This window comes from Zonotrichia albicollis, chromosome 1, assembly GCF_047830755.1.
Source record: "Zonotrichia albicollis isolate bZonAlb1 chromosome 1, bZonAlb1.hap1, whole genome shotgun sequence".
Lineage (NCBI taxonomy): Eukaryota > Metazoa > Chordata > Aves > Passeriformes > Passerellidae > Zonotrichia > Zonotrichia albicollis.
In genome coordinates, this window is record NC_133819.1 from 14,015,913 (window position 1) to 14,039,548 (window position 23,636).

General features: G+C 37.3%; 1 protein-coding gene across 14 annotated transcripts in view; it reads left to right on the forward strand.

Moving 5' to 3' along the window:
• The window catches only part of PARD3 (par-3 family cell polarity regulator), a 443,154-nt gene that overhangs the window by 413,813 nt on the left and 5,705 nt on the right, over nt 1-23,636 (forward strand). For all 14 annotated transcript variants that reach the window (XM_074558690.1, XM_074559146.1, XM_074558909.1 and 11 more), the window contains one exon: nt 14,334-14,454. In XM_074558690.1, coding sequence (XP_074414791.1) covers nt 14,334-14,454 — 121 coding nt within the window. The remainder of the gene's footprint in view (nt 1-14,333; nt 14,455-23,636) is intronic.

Genomic DNA, 23,636 nt, shown 5'->3' on the forward strand with positions numbered 1-23,636 from the left:
GACTTCTGTTAATTGTTTCTTGAAAGCATAATTGTGATTAAGAGCAGCTTTAATTGGAAAAGGGAAAAAGAATCACGACCTTTAAACATGCATTGCAAATATCATGTCTGCATTTACAAGGAATTGCACCATAACAGGGAAAAAACTAAAAGCCTTCTTTAAAATAGATCAGGGAGAAGAAAAGGCATTGTGGCTCTGTGTTGAGTCACATTTAGGTTAATGGAACAGAAGCTTAGACTGCCTGGACTTTTGATTAATATTTAATTAATCTTCTGTAGAAGACTCTGATTTGAATTAAACTGGGTACTAATAAAGGAATGAATTCACCAAGGAGTTCACATAAATTTGACCTGCCATTATGAGAATTTAAATTAAAATGGCCAAAGTTTTGTTTTCTGCTCATTTTATGCCTGGTCTATATCAAGTGCAAGTAATTTACTAGCAGTGATGTAACTGGAAAAGTACAACAGGAATTGGTCACTAGCAATAGAGCCATAGCTACAATATGACATGCCATTTGGTTTGTTTTAAGTACCATGAGCTAAAGAGTTGTATTGTTCTCTCAGTACCAGCTTTTACAGCTGGAAAAGAAGCATTTAGCTGTTCACAACAAAGGGAAGTATCATTTGATTAAAAAAATGTTTCTGGGAGTTGCTTATACTTTTACATTGTCTCTTAACCAGAGTGGCATTAAAAATGGTGCAAATGAAGTCAATTCCCCAGGTGCTGTGACTTCGTTGGCCTCCCTTCCCTTGTGTGTAGGGGTGTAAGTATTGCCTTACTATTGAAGTATTGCCTACTGTGGAGACAGGGAGGGGTTGAACTGTCTCATGAGGGATTCTCCTTTTTATCAGTCATGATGGATAATAAAAAGCATCTATACAAATTCAACATAGGAAAAATTATTTTGTAGTTAGCTCACTCACAGTTTTTTCTGCCAGCTCTTTTCATAGTCAGGGTAGATGCCATCACCATCTTGTGTGCTAGTCAGCTCCTGACCTAGTGAGCAATTTTGATGTGACCCTCTCCATTAGTTTGGATGACACCTAAATCCCACAGAATTTCTTCAAGTCTCATTACTAAGTTCTCATTCAGATACTCTGACTTCAGCAGCCTGCTCTAATATCTAATTCATCTGGTTTTTGGTGTCTCCAGGGTAGTCCTGTGTAGCTTGGCTCCTTTTGCAGTCAGTCAGTCACTGAGCTGAGCCCTCACTGCATGCATTTGTTCTGGGGAAAAGGAACATTTCACAAATGTGTGTGTGCCTCCATTGTGCAAGAGCAAATCTGTTCTTAAACTGTGAAATCTTTGGCTAAGGTCTGGTAGTAGGCAGTCTGTGCAGTGTCTGCTGCAGATAGGGGTCCTGCTATTTGAGTAATGCTTAATGATGCAGAAATCTGGCAAAAAAAAAAAAAAAGTAAATTGCAAAAGTGCAGCAAAGTCAGATCTTTGTGGGTGCTGCTTACTAAGGATATTTGTCATTCTTTCCTTACATAGACTCTAATTCCTGGTTTTGGTTTCCCTGGAAAGCAAATTACTGTGTGGCTCAAATAGGAAAATTCGTGGGAACTGAAATTAATCTGAGCTAGCAGCATAGCAACAAAAGCTGCTCTCTGGAAGCTATGTCTTACATTAATTCTTTTTGAAAATTCCAATAGATACTCATGGAGCTTCTCTTACCATTTTTATGGGAGAAGGAATTTGTAAAGAAGGCTGGAGCTTACACAAGTGATGTACAGTGTCTGGTACTGCTTCTCTCTTTACAGGATCAGGGCAGTCACACATGTTAAAAAATAGTGTGACCTGTTACAATATAACCCTTGAATTACAAAGTCAGTACTACATTATGAGCTTATTTCTAAGATTAATCTTAAATACAAGTGCATTTTTTTGCTGATGTTTCATTAGTCTGTCATTTAACAGCTCATAGCATTAATAACCCTCATTGTGTTGAAAAAGATTTTTAAGATATTAATTGCAATTCTTATTTTTTAAGATAATTGAAGAAGCTGCACTGAGTTTTAAAATTGAGGTAGAAAAAATGTGGTAGAAAAAATAGTTTTAATACCTTTTTAAAATAAATGTATTTGTTAAAATTGACATAGTCTTGTATATGTGCCTCTCAGACATTTCAGCCTACTAGGATTTTGCCTAGTGAAGAATGGTCGAAGCCAGTGGAAACAAGTCTATAATTTGCATTAAATGGAACTGGCTGAGTAGTATTGCTTATGGTAATAGCTACAGTTACTTGCTTATAATATTTTATCTTGTCTTCTGAGAGCACAAAAGAGCATTTTGTAGGTATGTGTCAAATTCTTCAGGTCAGTTGAGTTCATAGTCATGTAGGCTCACAGTTCTGTAGTCTAATTTTCTTCTGCTGGCAGAAGTTCTCCTTTGCTGGAAATACCCAAAGGAAACTCTAAAAAAGATATGGAGAGTGTTGGAATGTCAGGCTACAACTTAGCCTTCTGTAACTTCTTTAATTATACATTTTCTGGTGTTGTAACAATTAATTCCTTCTATTGGAGAGTGGTTGCATATGAACTATAGGGTGGCCTGATTAGCTATTTCCATGGAATATAAATTGTTGCCAAGAGTTGTTTGAAAAATTCTGTTTTTATCTCACTGCAAGTGTGTCATCCCATCAATGCCTTCAGAGTCTCAATCCTGAAATAAGAGAGCAGGAAAATATCTTAAATAATGAGTTGCAATGGCAATTTTTTTTTGTTTTGGGGGGTTGCTTTTCATAGATATTTGTTTACTGTATAGATCAAATGCTTAGTGTGTCCTTTGACAAGTGCAGTCCATTAAATGCTTTATTCATGAACTGGGATCAAGGGATTGTCTCAGCTCTAGCCTGCTGTCTGAAATAAGATAATACAAGCAATTTCTGTTAAGTATTATGGTTTAGGAGAGTGCAGGGAAAAGAAAAAGTTCTTTAATCTCTTTGATCAGATTTGAATGGCAGTAAAATCTTATGCATTAATGCTTAAAATTTGAGATTTTATCAGCAATCATTTTAGTAAGTAGAACTTGAGCTGCTGTGCTGAATAAATATACTTCTCAGTACATGTAATGTGTTGATTTCCCTGGAGTTGCTCTGTAATTCATTGTAGAGAAAGAATGAAGAAATAGTAAATAATAAAAAGAAGAAACTGAGTGATATAGCTGTAAGTGGACATGTTCCAATTGGTATGATGTGCATCTTTCTGGCAGCCAGGGATAGCTTACCAGGTAATTTCTATAGCAAATTGTTTCAGAATTAATCCCTGAATTTCATACTGGTAACAAGAAGCTTGCAGCTGAAAATTATTCCTTATTTCTTCCCCCAAAACCTTGGTTAGATCTTCACATGTCCATAAATTCTGAAAGCTCTGTTGGATTCAGTGGGTCTAGATGGGTTTGCACTAGCTGAAGCTGTAGCCCAGAGATGCATTTTAGAGCTCTGTACAGGAACTGGCTTTGCTGTTCTTTAGTTAGAATCACATATGTAGCAATTTCCATTTCAGCAAAGCTCACGAATTAGAAGTCTCACTTTTTTAATAGCGTTCAGGAAATATTTCTGGTTCCCATAGCGGGCCCAAGAAGCGAGTGCGCGTCAGACGCTCAGCGGCAGCAGAAGGTTCTGGTTTGTGCTGCTGGGCCTCCTGCCTCCAGTGTCTGAAATAGAATTACAGCACAATTTATTACATTTATTATCCTGCTGTAGAAGAAAAGGCATTTTCATGTTTTATGATCTGAGGGCCTGTGCTGTGTGACTAGCCTGTTACATTTGGGGATCTCTGGCCGGTGCAAGTTTGAGTAGCAGTCGTGTGTGCTACACAGTCATGTTTGATATCTGCAAAACTTTTTTTTTTGGCTCTTGCCACTTGGACTGAAATCTTTCTGATTAAAGATGTCAGAAAAAAGCAGTATCTTAGAAATCCAGCTAGGTAATGATGACAAAATAAAGTGATATCAGTTTGGATATATTTTTAACAGGATGTCAAAACACATTGTCATCAAAATCCCCAGAGACACCATTATGGTGTCAAAATGAAACGTTATCAACCTAAGACTACAAGAATAACAACGGGAAATAATACTATTTTAACTTTGTAATGTACTGCCAATATCATGCAAAATAAATTTGATGTTATAAGTGGAATTACTTAGTATGTATGTTTCATTTCTTCCTGTTTACTAAAAAGCATGTGGCAATTATGTTACCTAAGGAAATCTTACAACATTTGCATAGCATTTACTGAAGTAATGTAAAAGTTAAGATACAAATTAGTCACACTGATGAGACCTTGACCACAAAAACTGTTGTGTTGCAGTCCTTGGCTTATCTCAGGCATGCCTATACACTTCTATATGCTTCAGAAACTAAGAAATTTAAGGCTTTTTTTTTTTTTTTTCCATAAAAGAGAATTACAAACAATAGCATCGTGTTCTCTGTAAAGAGCCCTTAAAATTATACTGAAGTAATGAGATCTGTTTACTGTATAAACTTTATACAAGGCTTTATAAAAGGCTTTTGCCCATGTGTGTTTATGTGAATGCAAACACAGAGAGGCTGAGCAAGTTGATTTTGTTCTAATGAGTTTTTCTGCCAAAATATTAAAGTGTTTTACTGCTATGCCAGTTGACCATCACCTCCTACCAGGCATTCCTAGTACCAGATTTCTTAGGATGATTCATTTTCCACCTACCTTAGGCACAATTTAACCATCTAGAGTGGATTCATCCGCCCTAATATAATTGTCTAAAACTATCTTGAGCTTGTCCCTCTACTCTTCTTTGTCAGTGAAAAAAGTAATGAGCTCTTGAGAGTAATAGTTGCTTCCAAAGACAAGTACTGTGATTGCCCTCTGGAATAACTTATTTCTCTGTATTTCCCCGAGAAAGGGTCCAGCTGACAAGTTTGAATTACATTTTTGCCTTTTAAATGATTGCAGTGGTTGCAAAAAATTGCATCTTTCCTTCTCCTGGTAAATAAATTAGTTTTACTATAACCTTTTATCAGGCTAATTGTCTTGGCAAAATATGGAAGTTACAAGTAAATGTTGTATTTTGTCTTTAGTATGAGAGATACATGCTTCTGAAATCTGCACTTGGGTTAAGACTAAACAGCCAATGGCAGGAAATATTAGAATTCAGGATTTCTAATCCAGTGTTTCAAAGCATAGCAAGACCCTCAGCAATTACTGAGCATCCTGGAAAATGCATAAGAAAAAGAATTCCTGAGGAAAAGGCATATTTAGCATTTCCAAGAGGAAAAGTAAGCGAAATAACTTGAAAATATCTCAAGTAGTAAAAGTTGAGTTCTGTCTAACTCACTAAATAACCAAGTGAGTTTTTGAATAAAAGGTAATTGCTGCTTTTTTCTGTCCTTATCTGGAGCTGATTATTTTTTTTAATACAACTGTAATTTCACAGCAATTTATAGTTTTAAAGTCAATCAAGACAGTGTGGTGATAAACCAGGATTAAAACATCTATTTACTAAAATCTTCATTTTTAAAGTAAAATGCTGAAAGGATTTGTCCAGAAATCATTTGTTTTGCAAGGTATAATTCTGAGATTTGTTTCTACTCTCCATATGCATATAATTAATTTTAAAATCTTAATTAGTTTTTATGCTAATCAGTGTAAATCTTAGTGATAAACTTCATAAGAAAGCAACAGTTGGGTGAATTTAGGCATCAATTCAAGTAATCAATCTTAGCTTTGATTTTATTTTTTTCTTGGTTGATTCATATTGTGTGCACAGGCACTGAATGATGAAATGCTTAACAGTAACTTCTGATTTAAAGTATAATTTACAGATTGCAACTTACCTAGTTTGAAAAATAAAACAATGATCCCACAATATTCTGTGTTTTATATAGTTTCTGATCTACTCCTATCAAAGGAGTCTCCTCAACTTTCACATAGATTTGGTATCCTTAGGCCAAGTCATTTTTGTTTGTTTGTTTATAATGGAAAATTTCTCATTCTGCAGTTTGAAATTAGCCTATAGTTAAAGTAAGATATAATGTAAAATCAATCAAAATATTATTTGAACATTTATAATGCAATAGCCCCTCTGTCAAAGTACAGAAAAAATTGTACTATAATTATGTAAGAGGCTGGTAAGGACAGGGCAAGACGTGTGAACTTGGTGTAATGCATTATCTTTTTTAATGTTCAGGCTTTTTAAAGAGATATCTTAGTCCATAGGTCAGTGTTTTTCTAGCAATGTATTGCTTAATACTGTAGTTTAAGGAGTACTTTAAAACAAGATGTCATTTTTATTAAAGGGGAAGTGTTCACAAGAGTCAAAAACATTCTATTTTGTTTTGTTAGTTGCAACACCCTGGTACTTATTTACTAAGTGTTTTCTCTAATTAAAGAGAAATAAACAACATAATATATTTTTTGAGTTTCCAGTATAACTTATGTCAATGCATTAAGCAAGGTCTAAATAATTTTAAAGTGAACTTTTGCATTGAAACAAAGCTAAATTTCACCACATACGCTATATTTTTTAATGATGCATTATTTAAATAAACCTTTTTTTCCAAATCTGTTTTCAATTTGGAAAAAATTGAATAATTTGGATAATTTGAATATCATTCTTGGTTCGTCCTCCAAATGGTGCAATCAGGATTTTTTAAAATTATTTTTTAGTGTTGCCAGACCCAGCATTGTTGACTAGAGCTGGGCTCTGGAGCAGATTTTAGAGCTCAGTGTCAGCACAGAGCAAGAGCTGAGTGGGGTGAGATGAGTGGAAGGGGCTGGGCTGTCCCCACGTCACTGCATTCACACCTCACAGGTGGTGCTGGCCACGGACAGATGTTCCTTTTTGCAAATCCTGCTGTGCTTTAACAAGTGACTGCTCCCTGGCTGCTTCTGCTGCCCCTCTGCTGAAGGGCTCTGCCCCATGTCTCATCCTGAGAGATCAGAGGGAGCTCTCCCTAAAGAGCTTCTAGCAAAGCAGCTGGATTAGCTTTAATGGAAACAAAGGCTGCCATGGCCTGGAGCCTGCTAGGGATCTTCTGGATGATCCCTTCTGCTGGCACAGGAATGGCCAGCTGGGTCCAGGAGGGGATTTCTTCTCTGTGGTCTTTGTTAAATGTCTTTGTCTTGCTGTGCCAGGCAGCTCTCACATTGGCACAGGATGGCCTGTGCTGTCTAATTGTGGGAGTTCATCAGACCTAGCAGCACTGGAGCCATCACTGTCTGTCCCAATTAGGACAGGAAGATTCTTAGGTCAGAGCCCATTTCTCACCACCTGACTTTGAAATAATTTTATATTTAATTTGGAATCAAAACTGCAAATTTCTCCCTTGCTTGATCGCTAGTATTTTTTTTAGTTTTCTTTTTTTCATGATTTATTAAATACTTCCCTGTGTATTTCTGCTATCTCTTTAACATTCTCATAAGAAATTCAAAATGAGATGTCTTGTATTTACTTTTAGGTTTTGTGGCATTCTCTTTTTTCTTTTCCTTTTTGTTTTGTTTTTTTTTTTTCCTAACTCAGAAAGTGCAATACCCTATGAGAACAGCTGTAACAAGTTGTGTGTGGCTGAAAATTGGCTTGGCTTCAATCTGCAAAATCTAACAGCTCTAAAGAAAGGCTTAGACTGTGTGATAACCCAGTAGCTGAGTGTCTGTTTTCAGATGTTTATAGCAAGCTCCTAAAATCTCTGCTTTTCCTTTTAGTAGAAGAATTCCACTGAAAAGTAAGACTGGATTTCAGTCTCCGGTGTGCAGGCTCTGACAGGCTAATAAGGAAGAGTGATGGTGGCAATAAAAAGGGTCTTGGGTGCATTCTTCCTATTTCATGGTTGTAAAATGATGGCCCTGCTACAGAAGGGCCACAGAGGGACTCAAAGTGAAATCTAGTCTGGAAAGTTTGGAGAGACTGTCGTGGTGAAGTGACCTCCCCATCAGCCCCACCTCTCCACGTTGTTTATGGCCATCACATCCAAAGCAAGTGCTGGATTTCGAGCATTTGAGGTTACTTACCTTCTTAAGCTGGAGAAGAGAGGTGTATCTTTTAAATTTTTAATTATTTCCTCTGTTGAAACTGTGTAAAATGCTCATCTAAACACAATGTCAAAATTTTGAAATTAATTTTATTCACTGAAGAAGAAAGTGAGTGCATTGGAGACTTATGTACTTCATGGTATTGCAGTTGATGAACTTCCACTGTGAAGGTAAACTGGAATGACACTAAAATTCCCAATGAGCTGATTTCACATGCATACATATTGACATAAATCCTGAAGTTTAAATCCTGTTTTGATGGAATTACTATGCTGAAGTGTGTAGGTATGTGTAAAGGTAACATGCTATATCTTGCCTGTCACATTAAGCCAATCCCTGAATTTAGTTGCCTTTAAAATCTCCTGACTTTAAAGAGTATATAATGCTCAGTGTTCTTTTAGCAAATACAAAATGGCAAAAGAGGATGAGTTTTATAACAGGGTGAACAGTAGGAATAAGCCAAAACTGAAAGAGATTTGGGGGAAAAAATTTCTGGTAGAATGTATATCCTTCAGCATGCAAGAAGATGCCCTTGTTAGAAACTAACTTTGCATGCATAATTAATTTGAGCTGCACATTTTGTTTCTTACAACTAGAAGAGAAATTTAATTCAGGTGTTTGGTGAACATATGGGGGATTTACTGTGAATTTATGACCTGTGGTTTGAGTGTAAAAACCCAAGATACTAGCTGATAAAACTTAATGAAGCTTGTGCAGAGAAACTATTTTTATTTGCAGTTTTGTAATTCATACATTTTTTTTGTTTTTAACACCTCTCCTCTACCTTTTTATGCCTTATTCCCAATAAATTCTTTGACAGTTAAGAAAAACAAAATTAGTGTGGAATAGGGCTTTTTATGCCTCTTTCCAGGTTACAACCACGGTACATTTGTAGTCTAACAAATTTGATCTCTTGCCCAGCTAATTTTTTTTCTCGGATGACTATAGCAATTCTGTAATCATGTAACAGCTCTTTTTATATGGCACTGTCCATGGTTGCTCCTGTTTGTGTACCATGTCTGGATGGGTTAATATCCATGTGTTCCTGAAAAATCTGATGTCTCAGGAAAGGACCATATGTAGGGCACAATGGAAGGAGAGGACCAGCCAACTCGGTTACTCTAACTTAAGCCTGAGGAGTGGCATTTTAGATGTCAAAAAATAAACCACAGAACAAAGTAGGAAAAGACCAACCTGCTCTGGCAAGCTGGTGGCAGGAGGGAGAGAGTACAAACTGTGCTGCTGCTCAGCCCTCATCGCCTGCGCTCTGTGGGCACAGTCATCTGTGTCACTGATGATTAACTAATCTGCTTCAAGTGAGCAAACCAGCAGGCTGTGCATTGGGACGTGCTGGTAACTTCAAGGCTGGTAAAGGGCACACTTTCATTTTATTTTATGCCCATGACTTTTTGAAATAACCTGACAGTTTCTGCTTATTCACCCTCAAGGGCCATCTGAAACAGACAAATCCATCTGCTTGGGGTTAAGCACTGTGGAGAGAGGGTGCTCGAGTTCCAGTAAATGTAGCAGAAGTTTTTATATTAGATTATCACCACTCTACTTTCTGTTGGGCTGTTTCATCTTGCTTAAGTGATGAAGAAAAGGGCCAGTTTTGTAGGCATTCAGTTAGTCGTGTACTTTGGTGAGGATGTGTGCCACCAACCATGGTGTGGCCACATTGCCAATCCTCAATGTGATGGAAATAAATTTGTTCCCTGCTGCTCTCTGTGTGTAAACAGAGGTAGATACAAATTCAGACCTTAATTTTTAATATGACACAGGTAATCTGTTCAAATGAAAAGAAATTTATATCATACAAATGGGTGATAGTTATTTGCCAGCTTGAAGCAGATAAGAACCCATCTGTGTTTTATTGCTGCTATCCAGAGATCTAAGCAGCCGCTCTGGCCGGCGAGGCCCCGGCAGCTCAACTGTGTGATAGAAGATTTCAAGGTGTAAAGAACACTGTTTGTTTACTAACCTTTTGGTTATTCTAGTCAAGTTGCAACTGCCTGGTGGTGTTGTTAAGACCCTTTTCCGTGCTTTTTCAGGCCAATAAATTTTTTTCCAAAGCTTCAGTCATCCCTGTTCAGTGGCATGTTTGTATCTACTTTATCACACTGAAAATCTGACTGTTTTGAAAGGAATACAGCTCTGCACATCAGTGCATGACATCACACTGAGACATTGCTTAATGATCTGAGACCCTGATGGCCATTGCTGCAACTGCTTGTTCCTGGAAATATATGACAGCCCTGGCCTATCTGAGTCTTGCTTACCATTGCATTTTTAGTCTGTGCTGCTGGTGGTGTGTTTTGAAGCAGCACTCAAAAAAACAACTGATTGTGAAATGTGCCATCTGCAGATGGAAGGCAATGGGGTGCCAAGTAGAGCTGTGATACAAGAAAGCACAGATGCTTTGCAACCCGAGTAAACTTTGGCCCTAAAAGCCTTTCCTTGAATTTTATTTATTTTAAGAACATTTAACATTGAGAGCACTTTGATAGAAGAACATCACTGGTATCTGATGCTAGGAGGTGCTAATTGTCTTCTGTAAATGCACAGCCATCCTGTTATTAAGCAGGCATAAGGGAGGGCTGTCTGGGCAAGCTGTGGTTACTATAGAGTTGTAATTCCAGTTTTGCTAAAAATTTTAAAGCTAGCATAGGTTAAATCTTCAATAAACGTTGGATGTATTTCAAGGTGAACTCCTTCCTTCCTGCTAGTAGTCCTCAATTCTTTGAGGTGGATCTGTCTTCAGGTCTTCAGTGCATTTGAATGAAGGACTCAAATAAAACATGGTACATTTAATTGAACTTTTGAGGTCTTTCCCCATACACCCACAATGGGAATTTAAGTAGCAAGAGCACCTGCAGCCTGCATCCTAGTAGTCAATTGATATGACCCTATCTTCCTTGGGTCAATTCATCCAATAAGTCAAAATTTATTTTGCTTTAGACTGGCTAAGGACACTTCACATGGGATATAATTTGTTTAGCTCTGCCCCAAGGGATAATTATGTGACTTGCATAAAGATTTTTAGATAAAGCAGAACATCTTGGGATCTGAAAAGGAATAAAGTTAGATTTGCACTGTCGACTCCAAAATTTTATTGGTGACAGTTTTCCCTAGTGATTATGATTTTTACATTTTCCTCCTTCTAGAAGTACTAATTGTGAACTGAATGAGATACCAAGTGGGTGTACCAAGTGTTCTCTGAGTGCAGAGGGAGTGCAGTGGGAGACATAAAAACCAGCAGAGAAAGCACTGATGATAAGAGTAACTGGATGAAGAAAATCAGAAAAAAACAGAGGTGACAGCATGACAGGCCAGGACAGAGATGTGCAAGCCCTCAGTGGTGAGAAGATTAAGGCAGCTGTAATTTTACCTAGAGAATCAGAACAAGTTTGAAATGAAAATGGAAACCAAAGGAGGCAAAACTAAGATATAGTCTAAGCCCTCAATTAATCTTTTAAGAAATGTATCTTAGTGCCTCCTTAGCTGTCTGCCTTTTCCTCTTCTAAATAAAAATATTTAATTTTTTTAGTATTATTAACCCACTGACTTATCTCACTTTATGTTTCTTAGAGACTTCTTGAGCTCAAAGAAATTTGAGGAGATACAGAAATGCCTTTTTTTCTAATTTTACTCTTTTTTCTTCTGTGAAATAGTTCTTTCAGAATTCACTTCTTTTGCAATTTTCTAAATCTGAGTCATGTCCCTTGCTTTTCAGATAAAATAGAAATATTATGTTAAAAGATTTATCTTCTCTGCCATTATCAAACCTTTAATAAGTTTGAATAACTTTTCTTAAATCAGCATGACTTCTTTTTTCTTTTCACTTTTTGTAAGGGTTTCTTTGGCATTAAAATAAGTCCTTAGGTCTGCAGAGAAGTTGATCATAAATCCCAGGATCCTCCTTGTCCTTTGTTACTCCTCTCTGCAGTGTCTGCAGGGTGTCAAGTTCATGCATTTGCTGTTTGGGAAAAGACACATTTTGGCTTCATGGCATGGACACTATGCATTTATTTTCTTGCTATTCCTCTGATAAGGTAGTTGTTTTAATGAATAAATATCACAAAATGTGCAGAAGCCCTCAGGTCCATATCAACCCTTCCAGCAGCCCATTCTGGGGCTGGTGCAGTGCACAAGGTTTAGTGCAGTACTTTGGAGTTCACCTTCTGTCTGCCAATGGGTAAACTGCTTCAGTGTCACTTCTGCACTGTGATCCCTAAAATCCGAAACAACCTTGGTTATGGAACCCTGATGGTTTACCCACCACTCTGAGTACTACAAGGTGTCTATGGATGGCATTTTATCTAGTCATTTTTGCACAGAAATTCAATGGCTTTTCTCTTTCAAACATATTCTTATGCCTGAGATTTCAGTATTTACTATATTTTTGCTTTTTAAGTGCAATTTATCATATAGGAAACACCTGTCTGTGGAAAGCAGTGGGCTACTTGTTTGTTGGATTAACAATAACAGTTTTAAAAATCAACAGACCATTTAACAGACCATTTAAAAGTGTCTTGTCTTATATTGGATTGTGATTAATCCCTTTAAAATGTGAAGTGTATAGCAATGCATGGGAAAAAAACAAGTGGTTGTATAGTAAAGCTAGGCAGAATTTGACAATAAGGAATAAATTTACATAAAATAAAACTGTAAATGGAGATAAGCTGTTTCACAAAATGAAGTTGAATTAAGGAAATAAAATTAGCAACACACCTACAATGAAGTGGAAATCTTGAAAATACCAGTATTTCATTTCCACCTGTTCTAAATTAAGCTTTCTTTTAAATGTACTTTTCAAAATGGCAATTTCCACATAGAAATTGACTTACCCTACAAATAAAGCATTTCCTAAAGCTCCCATTTGGGTTTTTAAAAAGCATGAAAGAAAACACGTTTCTAAATTCCCTCCTTTTCTTTGCCTTTGGTTTCAAATAAATTTTAAAAATAAATCAACCCAAACCACTTCAAAAATTAGCCTTTGCAGAACCATACTAATTTTTCTGTCTGGCCAACCAAGCACTGATAAACTCTATTTATTGGCTCTGAAAAGAGTGGGAGGTAATGTCTCAAACATCTACAACCTCCAATCCCCTGCACCTACCAGTCCCAAAAGACATGGAAAACAGTCACAAATGGGCTCTAGAATTGTCTCTTTTCATACAAAATGAGATACAGGATATAAATTCACTGTGTTTTATTGTACCCTGTGTCTAAGAAAGGAAATCTATGGAATTGCTTTCCATTGTCTCCCTGCAGATTTCTCTTTTGAAACAAAGTAATAGATGTCCATTCCTCATCAGCTCTTTTGAAATAAACAATGAAATGCAGGGCACAAGAAGTCCACAAGAATAGATGAAAATGCTTCTGGTTAGTCGTGATATAGCATATTTGTTTGTCAGGCTTTCTGTGGCTCCCACATTAATGTGTTTGAAAGAGCAGGGTTGTAGGGTCAGGTGGGAGCTGCACAGCTGGAAAAATGTCAACAAGATTAATAAATACTCACTTTCCCCCTTCTCCATGAAATAAGCCATTCCTGTGCATATTTCATTACTTGCACATGGTTTCATGTACACCTGCACCGTGGAGCGTGGATTACTGGGTGTTATGGAAAAATTGATGGTTGTGAAGGATTGAAGGTCCTGGGTGTGCTGGTTTGTATCAGTACCTCTGGGACTGGGCCCTTCCCAGCCACCAGTGTCTGTGGGGCCAAGTGAAGCCAGCTCTCATCTGCTGCCCAGATCCATTCCTGCCTATGGCCCTGTCAAATGGATGGCTTTTTAGTGGCCCCCAAGCCTTTTAATGCTTTCAGACTGATCAATTTAAAAGACTTGTTAAAAACAGAACTAAGGGATGACAGGCTCTTATTGATTGGGGAAAATAACCAAATTTTATATAGGTAGAGCCTCCAGACACTGTAATTAATTTGATGTGAATAAAGATCGGATAGTACTACAGTTTATTGATCGGGGAAAAGTATCTTTCTTGTTTATTCAGTAGCAGAGATCATTAGGACTTTTAATTTCCCTTTATGTTAAGTCTGACACTACTATATCTATTCTTCTTCATTCTGTAGGAGTGACATATACTGAAAAGGTGCCAACAGCTTATGATAATTTTTAGAAATATTCTTATTTGTCTTGTCCTTGCAACATCTGAAATTTCCTTATTAGACAAACAGCATTAATAATTTTTTAAAAAAAACTAAAGATCTTTGGACTAAATGCTTGTAAATTATTTTTACACCCAGTCACAGGTGGCAGTTCCCAAGTATATTGATCACTTCCACCCTTCCTGTTTCAGCAACAGATCGACCCCCAACAACCACGACCGGATACAGCGGCTGCGCCAGGAGTTCCAGCAGGCCAAGCAGGACGAGGACGTGGAGGACAGGAGACGCACGTACAGCTTCGAGCAGCCCTGGGTGAGTGTGCAGGGCCTGCCGGAGCTGGCACGCCCGGCTCACTGCTGCTCCTCCTGGGTGACTTGGGAGCACGCCAGAAGGGAGGCAGGGTGCTCTGCCTCCACGCTTCTGCCCTTGCTGTGATCCCCAGTTTTGGTTCATTGATGTTTACTTCAGTTCTAAACGTCTTCAGCCATCTGTCATGGGTGCAGACAGCATTATTTGCTCCGTGGTTAGACCCTTGACACTGGGAGTTACTGCTTGGATTAGTATCAAAGGTAGTACCTATTGATCTGAAAGTTTCAAGGAAAACCAGAATAAAATACATACTAGCAATAAATAATGGAAGATGTAACCTTGTAAATGCTATTTTCTCTGAAGCAATATCACTGTATTTAGTTATTTTCATAAAGGCAGAACTATGTCTTTTCACAGTAAAAGAGAGATGAGCCTCCTTTACAGTAGTGCCACTCTGACACTTACATTAGCTGAGACAGTTCTGTATTGAGATATATGTCCTAATTGATCTTTTAAATCCTATTCAACTGATCCAGTAATGTGATACAATTATTTAAATACTTGTGCTTATCTTGATTAACATAATTGAATGAATTAGTGCTGCTTTTTAATCAATTACATATCCTAAATTAGGAACCTTTAAATATGAGGCAAAACCTGTAATTTTGTTGAAAATTCCATGATAAAGACAGCGAACAACTTGTTTGTGTTCCCAAAAAAGTGGGAACTGTGTGATGACAGCCATAGAATCTCTCACAGCTTCCTCTGAAGCAAGTGAGGGTGGTGAGTTTGAGTTATTGTTGCTCAGCATTGCCATGCACACTGAGGTGAGAATAGCCAAAGAGCCACCATGTCCGTGTATGAAGTCACTGGGAACAACAGTATCAGGATATAGGCTTCTCTTTTCTTGTATTAGAAAACTTTTAACTTCCTCTGAAATGGAGTAAATAATATAAATTTGTTTTTATGAGCAGATGCGTTCAGTTTGAGGTGGGGGAGACAATGTGCTAGCTCATCGCAGGGAGTTTAGCCATTTGGGGTAGGTTGGGAGTGGATGTAGTTGATACCTTCTGTTACCCAAATCATCTACTGTTTGGTTTCCAAATGAGAGATTTCAGCAACATTCTTGGGAAAAATGTGTATGAGAAAAGCTTGCACTCTTAAGGACTTGAGAACTTAACTACTGGAGGTCATGGGCCAAATTGTTGTATATCTAAATGCCATAGCAACTCTAGACAGTAAGCTTGGCTTTTATTATACTTTCTTGTAATGAATGAGAAGAGAATTATTTGGATGACAGACTGATTACCTTAGGAATGGAATAATTTCCTAAATTCTGGGTCAGAACATTGACCTTTCTATTTTCTCTTATTCAAACAAATGTTATCTCTCTGTTTACTCCCCTTCTACAGATCATGCAAATGAGCTCAAAGTGACTAATTCAGCTTAATGTATTAATATTAGTTCTGAAGCTTATTGTTGCTTTTGTAGGAGCTGCTCTGTTGTTAAATACAAAGGTGACCAAATGTTTTATTTTAGATAAGTACTTTAAAAAAAAGTTGCCTAGAGTTCTGTTTGACTTATAATTTTATTTTTCCATCGTGTACTCCAGCCTTTCAAGATCACAATGCTTGGAAAGGATAAAGCAATGATCTCATCCATTTCAGCACTTCACAGTTATTTCAGTTTTAAAGTGCCATACCCTCTTTTTTAAGCAGTGTGTTGTACTACTTTAACATGTTAGTCTAAAATGATGGACTTTCTTGAGACAACCTCTCAAAACAGATCCAGATGTGTTACTAAATACCGATGACACCAAAAATGCAGAATTGGTTTATAATACATGTGTAGGAAAATACTTAGATACATTCATCAGTGTGTTTTCAGTCCTCTCCATCTGTGAGCTGTTGGTTCCAAACCACAGCAGTGCAAAGTGCAACTGTACACGGGCCATTGTTGAAAAGAGAGTTTTCACCTGAGGGAGATGGGTTGTGCAGCCTACATAAACAAAAGGCTTTGCATACAGAGAAGCCTCTGAGCCCCAAGGCAGCAGCCAACTCTGACCTGGTTTGGATAGAAAGAGAGGAAAAGCCCATCCTTGGAGAAGTGTGTGCTATGAGGTGATAAGTAGTTTGCATTTCTCATTACCAAGCTGATGGGATGGTTGAGGACAGGGAGTGAAGTGCTGATGTGATGGAGGACTGTTGGTTACTTTAAGGAAGTATAAATGAACATGGAGTTTGCAGTGGAAATAATGGATGCTGATGGAAATCTGGCAGCTCTGAGGATATTCAGAAGAGCTCAATGCCTCAGAAACCTACTAATATATTATAAAAATGGTACTTTAAACCTCACCAACTCCAATTCCTCCCAGATTATTAATGGCCGGTGACACAGGAGTCCAGTTACCTGTGGCTGATACCTTCAGCCTCCTCCCTGGGTGGGAGGCAGATCTCATTCCTTGGAGCACAAGTGGCTCTGAGTGGTACCTGTGGGTGCCTGCCCATCCCTCCCTGCTGAGGCCCACCAGGTGAAGGTCATTTCTCTGTGCTTGAGCAATGCAGCAGCACTGGACTTTTTGCCCTACTGTGTTTGTCCTGCCAGTAAACAAAGTACTTGACTGCCTGTGAGTGCTCAACAGCATCAGGCAGCTGAACAGACACAAAAAGTGATAGTGCTGGAATGAGATGACACTGTCTATTAAGCAGCATAACATTTCTGCTCAAGGCCATTTGAATGACACACTGTTAGGGTTTAAATAACTGCCTAAATGTTGCAACATCGAGCCATGTCTAAAATTCACTGGTTCTGTAAGCTGAGCCAAAGCTTTACGGAAAAGATTTTTGCATTTGTTTATTTTAGGATGACTTTCTCAGGAATCATAGCTTTTCTTTTTTTTCTTTTATGTGGTGCTTTTTATGTGTTTGTGCTTCAAAAAGTGAGGTACAAGAGGCTTTCAAGGGCAATACTATAGGCCTGATGTTGCATGGGAAAAAAAAGATAAAAATAACATAAAATTTAATTAATCCATTTTAATCCTGCTGGTGTTAATTCCAGTCAAAGTGCAGAAATGTGTATCTGGACATGCAGAATTGCATGGAATTACAGTGTGTCTGCTAATATTTAAGGCCCTTGATGTTGCTATGACACTTTTATACCAATGAGGATTCTTTTGGGGGTGATTTTTCTGTTTTGTACCAAAGCAGAGCCTGTGTTTTCTGTGCTTTTCTGGATTGTGTTAGGTCTGCTGAGGCTTACCTTGTACCAGTTCCAGACTTCGGGGGACTTGGTTGTAATTTGTTCCACATCTTGTATTTCTGCCTAGTCACATCTTGATTAACAGACACACCCACCCCTTCAATAACAAAACCACAGCTCTGTAGCCCTAAATGCCATGGGAGTGAACAATCCAATTTAAAAAAAGACCATTTTAAATCCATGGAAAACACTACAGCTGCTTGCCAGTCCTGCTTGTGGAAGCACACCAGTGATCCAAAAAAGCCCACAAAGATGCTTGAGGGACAAAAGTTGGTGCTTTATTTCATCATATTCAATGCAATAATTGGTGCTGAAAATGGGAGGTGGCAAATTCCATTCACAAATACATTCATCTCCAGTCATCCTGGATCTATTTAAATGGCAGGAAAAATCTGGTGTTGAGAGAGCAGCTAAGCCAAATGTACTTTAAATATTTAGGAGTCAAATAAAAATGTGCTTGATTTTCTAAAGATAACAGCTAACTAGGTCATAATATATACACTACCTGACTTGGCTGAGTATAGCTTTAATTACATGGACAAATTTGTGAAAAGTAAATAATTATATGATTTTCATAGAAGAAAGACTCCAGGAGTGCTAATAATATATTTATACATGGCTTGATAACTAAAGGCTCAGAAGGGCTGGGGTTTTTTTCTGCTTGGGTATTTTCTACTCTTTGTTGGTGTGTAGGTCTTGTCTCTATAGAAAAAAAATCTTTTTATTCTGTTTAATATACTTATTTCTTATCCCTGTAGTCAAGTCCTTGACCTTCTCAAAGCCATACTAAATTTTAAATAGTCTAAGATTCTTTAGGAAACATTTTTATTGCTATAACTTTGACCATAGCATATTAATATTACCTGAAAAAATTAATAAGACTTTATTCAAAACAAACATTGTAAAGTTTATATCAGTCTGTAAATTATGTAGAATTACTCAACATGTTAGTGAGAAAGAGAAGTATTGTAATAATTCTTTCTATTATTAATCCATTTCAAGCATCTATTTTAGGATATTTTATGCAAGATATTAGGCAATATCTAACAGAGTATTGCAGTAGACAAACATCTTAGAAGCTAAATTGCAGTTTCTCCTATCTCACAATCTGTTTCAGAGAGGAAACCAAAAATATTATTATAATAACTTTTAGGAAAGTGTATCCACAGGTAATTTCTCTTTACCTGTGCAGTTAATATCCATTTTATATATCAAATCTGCAAAGGATTTAATACAATACCAGCAATTTTTGCTAAGTTTAGGCTCTAACTTGAAATTTTTTTTTATTTTTAACTTTTTTACCCTCTAGCTTTAATCTACTGATATATTTGAAATTAAAAAATGAAGATATAAGATTTTAAAATGAAATTAAGTCAATTTCGTTAGTAAAAACCCCATATTTATAGCTTACAGTGAGCACAAATACCTCAAGTAGAATTTCAGGGCTCAGTGGTTTGTTTTTGCCATACTGAAGATTTTCCTTCTGCTGCTCCTAACAGAGAACAGAAATAATTTCTCCATTCTGCTCAGCTTCCTTCATATACACCACAGAAAGGTACAGAAAGGGATGGGATTTTCTTATTACACGTTGCTTGAGTTAATACATGCACCTGTTGGCAATTTTTAAAAGACATGCTGCTATATGTTCTGTTCACCATAGCAACATAAACACAAAGATGGAAGTAAAAATAGTTTTCAAGGACATGTCCCCAAGACACTGAATGTTTTTTATCATTCTGAATTTTGATATACACAGTTACTGGATTGTCTGTCTTCTGTGCCAAGTACATTTACACATAAAGCAGGCAAGGTCATTTAATCTTATCTATTTCTAATTAGTGCTGCACTATGAGAACCACAGACTTTTGGGGGGCCGTGTGCCTGCCAAGTTCCCAGGTGAACTTGAAACTTCTTGGTTAAACACAGAGCTTAATCTAGGGGGAAAAAAAAAATAGCGCATTTATTTTAATAAAATAGTGGGTTTTTTTAATAGCTGGGAACGTACTACGGGACTTTAGCAATCTCCTTGTTAACTATTTCTGTATCAACCCAGGGAGTTCTGTGAGTGAGTAAGCACAGCTTGTCCCTGTGGCTCTAGGCTGTCAGATGGGTATGTCACTGTCACTGGCAGATCTCCTGTCACCTGAACTGGCTGGGTCTCCCTGGAAAGCCCTGGATGGCCCCATGATCTCCTCTCTGTAAGTCAGTGGCAGCTTTGGTCTGTGCCATTCCTGAGGAATCCCTGCTGCCACCACACAGCACTGCCCTGTGTGGGTACAAATGCCACAGTGCAGGGACAGAAGCTGTGTGAGCAGCTTGGGATAGGGATAGGGAAAGGGATACGGATAGGGAAAGGGAAAGGGATAGAAAGAGAGGAGAGACCTTTGTCCCTAAAATATCTTGCCCTACACTGCTGATAATGGTCACTGCAACTTGAGGCACGAGGGTTTACATGTTCTGTTACAGAGCTACTCTCTCTAACAGAACATATAACAAAAAATGTTGTTTTCATAAAGTGAGAAGGTAAAAGCTTTAAACTTTGCAGCCCTGGTTTTAAATTAATGCATCATTGGGAAGAGAGCTGTGTAATTTCATCTATGTTAAAGCACAGTTTTATGTGCTGAATATTGTTTAACAGTGCTGAATGCACTATCATTGCCACTTAAATGTATTGTGGAAGACATGAACATACATTTATTTGTATAACTCAGCCTTGATTGTTATTGTGGCCTTGACCACATCCTAATTTAAAAGGTCAGTGCTTGTCATACATCTCATTGCAAGCAAGGCCAGAGTTTTTATCAATCTGTTCTGTAAGGACCGAGCTGTTGCCAGCTTTGTTGGATGGCTTCAGGTTGTTATAATTGTACTTAGCCTTGTGTTGATATCAGTGTTATAATTACTGTGTTACGTGTGTTCCTTGGACACATTTTTTTGCTCTGTTGAAAGATCTGAAAATAGTGCAACATTCTTTTTCTTAATTTTCTCCATTTTATGCTAAACATAAATGAACTGGGTATTTATATAGATATATGTTTAGGAATGGATTTTATTAAAATATATCTGTAGAAAAGCATACTATGAGAACTGAGACAAAATTACCAATTTGTTTTTGAAGAGTAAAGTTACTTATTGTATAAATATTTTTTGTTCAGTTACTTTAACCAACAGCACATAGAGAAGTTATATCACTGTATGGAGATTTGTGTTTTGCTGAGCAAGTGAAGGGTCCAAAATGGAATATAAAAGACTTCCAAATGGAAGTCTTTATAGCATCATAACCATATATCAAGGGCATTCACAATGGTATCACTGAGGTTTTGAATGTAAAGTTTTGAAAGAACTGCTTTTTCATTGATAAGATGGTTGAATGTACCTGTCTATGTGTATATATGTTATGATATGGAATTTATGATTGCATACAAAGGGAGGATTTTTGTGTCTCATTGACATATTTTTGGAAATGAGATAATAGATTCAATTATATGAACAACTTGTTGTAGATATGAACAACATTCAGACTAAATTTATGTCCTTTCCAGATTAGCTAAGTATTGCAAATCCCCTTAGTTTAACAGGGCATACCTTCAGTAAATCAGATAATGGATTTGAGATGTTTGCCTTTAGACCCATCAAATTATAAATGCCGTCCATTAGATGAAATTCTTTCTGAGCTGCAGAGAATCCAGACCTGACTCCTCAGATCCTGTCACTCTGGCCATGCACTACAGCAGGCAGACAGGAGTGACAGCTCCTGCCTCTATTGAACCATTGGTTCCTCGGTGCATTAAAAAGAAATATCTCTGAAGTTACATTTTGATCTTAGTCCATTCATACTGCATCAGGACTTTCAGAGCCTCTGTCACTTTACCGCAGGCTTTTGTGGTAACTTCATCTCTCCACACGTGTGTGTGTGCTTTCTAGGTGATGCATTTTATTGTCCTGTATAAACCTAAACTGAGCAGCAGCTCAATCCTATCTCCACCTTTTTGGTGATTTAGCCATTCTCTGTGCTGTCAAATTCTTTAATCCATTATATTTACAGCCAACTGAAAAAAATGAAACTGTTTTCAAATAAAGAGAAGCAATTTTGATTTCATGTCTTATCTGTGATAACTACTTTCTCACATATGACATAATGTAGTTGCAAGCTTTCCAATGTTGTTGAAGTGAAATTAGGAGATTTGCTGTAAAATCTTAGTTTAAATGTTTTTATTCTTTATGGGGAAGTTGATATGGGAACTTCTGAGTTTCCCTCTGGTTTGCTGTAAGCTGCTTATAGCCACACAGGAGAGAATTCACAAATAAACCCTATGATTTTCAGGTAATCACTCCCTTCCATAAGCTGAGCCCTTCAATAAAATACCAAATGTCAGAAGACTCTCAATAAAGTCAAGAAAGTTAGAAATGTTGACATATGCAATAACTGAAATGCTGCTCTGTATGTGTAGCCCTTATTTAATATAGTGGGAAATCTCTGTGGGGGTTGTTGGTTTGGACATACATATGTACAGCTTATTCATCTCTAGGAAAATTTCCCACAAGGCTGACACATGATTCTGTTTTCTCAATTTGTTGCTTCATCTCACCATTCCTAAAGCATTTTTTCATTAGAAATGCTGTTTTACTGAGGTTTTTACAGAGTAAAAAGTAACCTATTCTGAAATAGCCATTACTGTTACATTCAGGATTCTCTTAAATAAGTTCACTGTTTTTTCTACTCTGTGCTTTCACATTCTGATTTTATCACCCAGTAATCTTCTTATAATGGGCAAATTGTATCTGTTAAATTCTGAGCTGAGACTGATGCTCTGACTGAAGTGCCTTCTCATTGACAACAAATTTCTAAAAGTTGCACACCTGTTTAAAACTTGTTGTTTCTGGCTACCTGCAGGTGCAGGACTATAGTCAGACACAAATGACAACTCTAGTTTCTAAAACTTGTCTTCTATGCAAAGCTTTTGGAAAACTTTTTTCTCTTGCATATATTTGTGAGCCATCTCTTTCTGCTGCAGAATTATAATGGAAAAAAACCCCAAGAGATGTTTGTTTTGAGGAAAAGCAGAGATAAAAAGGCAAAACATGCTTTTAAATGTAAGTCTGAGACAAACTGTTTCAGTCCCAGGCTCAGACAAGGGGTTATGCTCCCTGACTTCCCCATATTTAAACTTACATATTTTGAATAAGACTGGTAATTTTAAGGAGAAAAAAAAATAATGCTCTGTTTCTTTGTAGGCAAAACCTTATTAGTAAAACAACAAGAAAAGCCCATAACATTCTTTAATTTTTGTGACACTTTGTTTTGCAAAATGAAATCACAAAATCTGAAGAAAGTAAAAGGTATCTCTACAAAAGTAAACTTTTCCATTGTCCAAAGTTTGAATCCAGCCACTCTGTCAGATCTTGACCTGTAATACTCTCTATTCCCAGAAAGACCATCCATTTTCACTTGCTTTTAGTGTTGGCTTCAACATTTCAAATTGTCACCTCATCAAGATCCTGCTCAGATACAGGAGTCCTCATTGACCACAAGAGACTTGCTGAATTTATCTACTTGATCATATTGAACCAGAAAATGTTTTCCCAGTCTTTGGGCCAACTGAAAAATAGGATGGTTCCACTAAGGCAGAGCATCACTTGAATGTTTTGGTGAGGTTCAAAGGAGCTGCTGTGCTCCTTCCCCCCTGCAATCCTTAGGGGGGTGTAGAACTTGGCATTAACATGGCTAGGCTAACTTACAGTCTGAAAATCTGTTCCACTGACTTAATATAAATTTTAGTGTTGTGAAAGCATAACCCATTCTGGATGATTCTTTGCTCATACATCTCAGAAACAGAATTTGTAGCACAGGCCACTGTTGCGGGTCAGAATTTACCCTAATTATTGTGCAAGAGCTGCTTGAACTGCATGTTAAAACAAGTATCCCT